Raw genomic sequence first — 3,715 nt, forward strand, 5'->3', positions numbered from 1 at the left:
GTCGTTGCCTGCTGTACCCTAACCCGTCCTTCATCCTCGCCGTCTGTTGCGTTGGCCTGCTCGTAACCCTGACTCGTCCACCCCCAATCCGTCACCCCATTAATATTAATAATACAATCTTAAACCACGTACAACTCCCGCATTTCTGCTCCAAATCAATCGTCCTTTTGCTTGATTGTGCATGGCGCCTGAATCTATCGCTGGTTCAAATTTTGAAGCGATACGATCAAAAAAAGTCAATGCTTCGTAACCCTCTAGTAAATCCAATGCTTCGTACCCCCTGCCATCATCCCTGCAGCCTTGGCGTCCACACAAAATCCATTGCTTCGTTCAACGAAACAATCAAGTATTACTGGTTAGTAAATCCAATGCTTCGTACCCCCTGCCATCATCCCTGCAGCCTTGGCGTCCACACAAAATCCATTGCTTCGTTCAACGAAACAATCAGGTATTACTGGTTAGGTATTACTGGTTAGGTATTACTGGTTAGGTATTACTGGTTAGGTATTACTGGTTAGCTTTGGCGTCCACACAAAATCCATTGCTTCGTTCAACGAAACAATCAGGTATTACTGGTTAGGTATTACTGGTTAGACGATCAGGTATTACTGGTTAGGTATTACTGGTTAGGTATTACTGGTTAGATACCCTAACCCGTCCGTCCTCGTCGTTGCCCTGGCCTGCTGTACCCTAACCCGTCCTTCATCCTCGCCGTCTGTTGCGTTGGCCTGCTCGTAACCCTGACTCGTCCACCCCCAATCCGTTACCCCATTAATATTAATAATATAATTTTAAACCACGCACAACTCCCGCATTTCTGCTCCAAATCAATCGTCCTTTTACTTGATTGTGCATGGCGCCTAAATCTATCGCTGGTTCAAATTTTGAAGCGATACGATTAAAAAAAGTCAATGCCCCGTAACCTTCTAATAAATCCATTGCCCCGTACCCCCTGTCATCATCCCTGCAGCCTTGGCGTCCACACAAAATCCATCGTCTCGTTGAAGGAGACGATCAGGTATTACTGGTTAGGTATTACTGGTTAGGTATTACTAGTTAGTCAATGCTTCGTAACCCTCTAGTAAATCCAATGCTTCGTACCCCCTGCCATTATCCCTGCAGCCTTGGCGTCCACACAAAATCCATTGTTTCGTTCAACGAAACAATCAGGTATTACTGGTTAGACTCCCACCAGCTACTTATAAATTGGAAAACGGGGCAAAAATGCGAACCTCAACCAAGATGTGCCATGGCAGATTACCTGGCGGCTGAAGAGCTTCTTTTAGCAATCCTGTCGCCAGCTGAGCCGCACACCAATATGTAATCTGCAGCTCATCGTATCACACATGGTTTTTGTACCGATCCCGCACCAGTTAAAGGGTTTGGTGAAGGTTGAGAAAGCGGATCCCTCCGGAGGTTATCCGCTTCTGGAAATAGGTCCGCCATCTTCGCGCTTTCCCAGCCTAAATCCCCTCGTGTTGGCTTGGCACTTTCTTAGAATCTGGACGGGCTGAAACTTCATGCTTTCGCTCCCTGGCACAAGCAACCACACCACCAACACGCCACATTGTAAGCTAACCCCCTGCCTTGGGGTTTCCTCGAAGAGAAGCGGCGTATTTACAGTAGACGAGTGAATGAGAGCGAAAATATAAATTATAAAAAGGGGTTGCTGTTGGTTAGTCCTTGCCAGGCAACCTAAAGAAGCGTTCCAATGTGGTACGGTTCCATTGTTGTCAACATGACATTTAGAAAACTCGGCGAATAACCCTTCTCCATTTAACTTCTTTTCTCTTTTTACATGTGGTGTTGAGCTCAAGAATGCTCCCCTTTGTTACCGTACATTCAGTTGTCAGGAGATCCCATATTTGACATTTGCATAAAAACCGTCGTAATGTACTCCACATACGCACCCCCACACCCGCCCTTGTTTATAATAGAGGGATTGACCCCCGGATGCGACCGGATTCAAATTCAATTTTGCCGGGGCTGTCAATGCCTGTTAAATCCAGTAAATCCGAGCTAATGACCCGTGGGCTGAGCGAGCAATCTCGGGTAGTCGGGAGAACTCGGTCATTGTATAGATTGACAAGGAACCAAATACCCTGTTTACGTGGATCGCGAAGGGTGGTGTGCAACCATAAAAGGCGAACTCTTTGGTTTTTGATCAACCAACAACCGCCTTGTTCGCCACCTGCTCGAACCGTTCCATTGCGTCTTGCACGATTTTCATCAGTTATATTGCCACCGGGCACATTTCGTTATGCATACCCAGGTCACGATGCTGGCCGCAAGCGCCTGTAAGCAGGGCCGGGCACGAACCCGGTCAGGCTCGATTCGCTTCTATACCCTTGTTTTCCGCTGTGTAAATAGAAAAAAAATAGAAAGCGCGCCGAGATACCCCTCGGGAGGTTGCTAACGGCCGGCTAATAAGCCGGGCCGAGCCCGGCGTTAAATAATACTACTACTACTACTACTACTACTAGCACTGCTGTGGTTCTCTGCATTCTTGTACTAGGCGAGATCTGTTTCCACAAGGATCGTATTCCCGATATCGTTCCCACCTTCGGTGAGATGCATAGCATAGGCTCCCTTAACTCTCAGCCATGCGGTTCTCGAGGTTCCCCGGCCTTTCAAAACAATGTGCCGTCGCACCCAAAACGCAGCAGGCGAGCCTCCTTCCAAAGTTCTGCTTCCACGTCAGGGCCGAGGAGAAACATAGACGTAACACCAGGTCTACATTATCTGGCCAACGCCATCGACGTTATTGGTAATCAAATGGCAGGCATGTCTATTTGGCACGTGTACGCAAATATCCTGGCTGGTCTTTATTACGGCCAGCTAGGGAGGGTTATGGAGAGTTACTGGCAGATCCATTATACCTGCGTCAAAGTCCAGCATCTTTTCAGGAAATGTATCGTTTCCCTTTGGTATGAAAATGGCGTTATTTTGGTTGCTAACGTTTCTGTCAAGCCACTTTTCTCGTTTTACCAGTGCCAACAGGAAAGAACAGGACGTTAAAGACATTCGATACTACCTAATTTACTGGACTTGCATGCAATTGGAATGGTGCGTCGATCTTTTAGCCCCCCCCCCCCCCCCTGTTTTGTTACCTTGTTTTATTGTTAATACTGACTTGTTTGCAGTGATATTGTCGCCGAGTTAAATTTGCAACAGTCGGGCATAGGTAATTACGAGCAGAGCATACCACACCCCAAATTGGAACATATAATCGAGTCGTAATTCTGAGGGTAGGTTTGGGGGCCCGATCCTCACACGCTTTAAAATGAAAATTAAAAAAATGGTTAATTATAAAAGGCATAAATATCCCATCCACCGCATTAATAAACCCATAAATAACTTTTAATGCTCCCCTGTCACAGACCTGAAGGACAGCCACTGGGCTGTCGCTTAGTCATGACCCCTGTCACGTGAAGGCGCGAGGGCCGAGCGCCTCGCGCGCGTATATCTACGCGAAATCTCTGCAGTCTCCGATATGTAGCTCCTCGAGCTACGTCTTCGTCAACAACCACCTGCTACCCCGTACCTGGAAGACTAGATAGCCAATATACTCTGTCCTGTTACCTGATCGCCCGCACCTACCTGTCCGCCCTGCCTGCCCGTGACATTACGTAGCTCCTTCATTAGGTGCCCGCGATGCCTGCGTCACTGCAACCCCCGATCTTAACCGATTCGACCGAGGAACTGATCGAACACC

General features: G+C 47.7%; 1 protein-coding gene across 1 annotated transcript; it reads left to right on the plus strand.

The window, feature by feature from the left end:
* Positions 1 to 2,278: 2,278 nt before the first annotated feature.
* MGG_16998 (uncharacterized protein) lies at positions 2,279 to 3,240 on the plus strand (the record flags this gene model as incomplete). Its single annotated transcript, XM_003715835.1, has 4 exons — positions 2,279 to 2,322; positions 2,484 to 2,927; positions 3,001 to 3,066; positions 3,144 to 3,240. 4 exons carry the CDS (start codon positions 2,279 to 2,281, stop codon positions 3,238 to 3,240), a joined length of 651 nt encoding a protein of 216 aa, XP_003715883.1.
* Positions 3,241 to 3,715: the final 475 nt, after the last annotated feature.

Source organism: Pyricularia oryzae, chromosome 4 (genome assembly GCF_000002495.2).
Source record: "Pyricularia oryzae 70-15 chromosome 4, whole genome shotgun sequence".
In the NCBI taxonomy this organism is placed as follows: domain Eukaryota; kingdom Fungi; phylum Ascomycota; class Sordariomycetes; order Magnaporthales; family Pyriculariaceae; genus Pyricularia; species Pyricularia oryzae.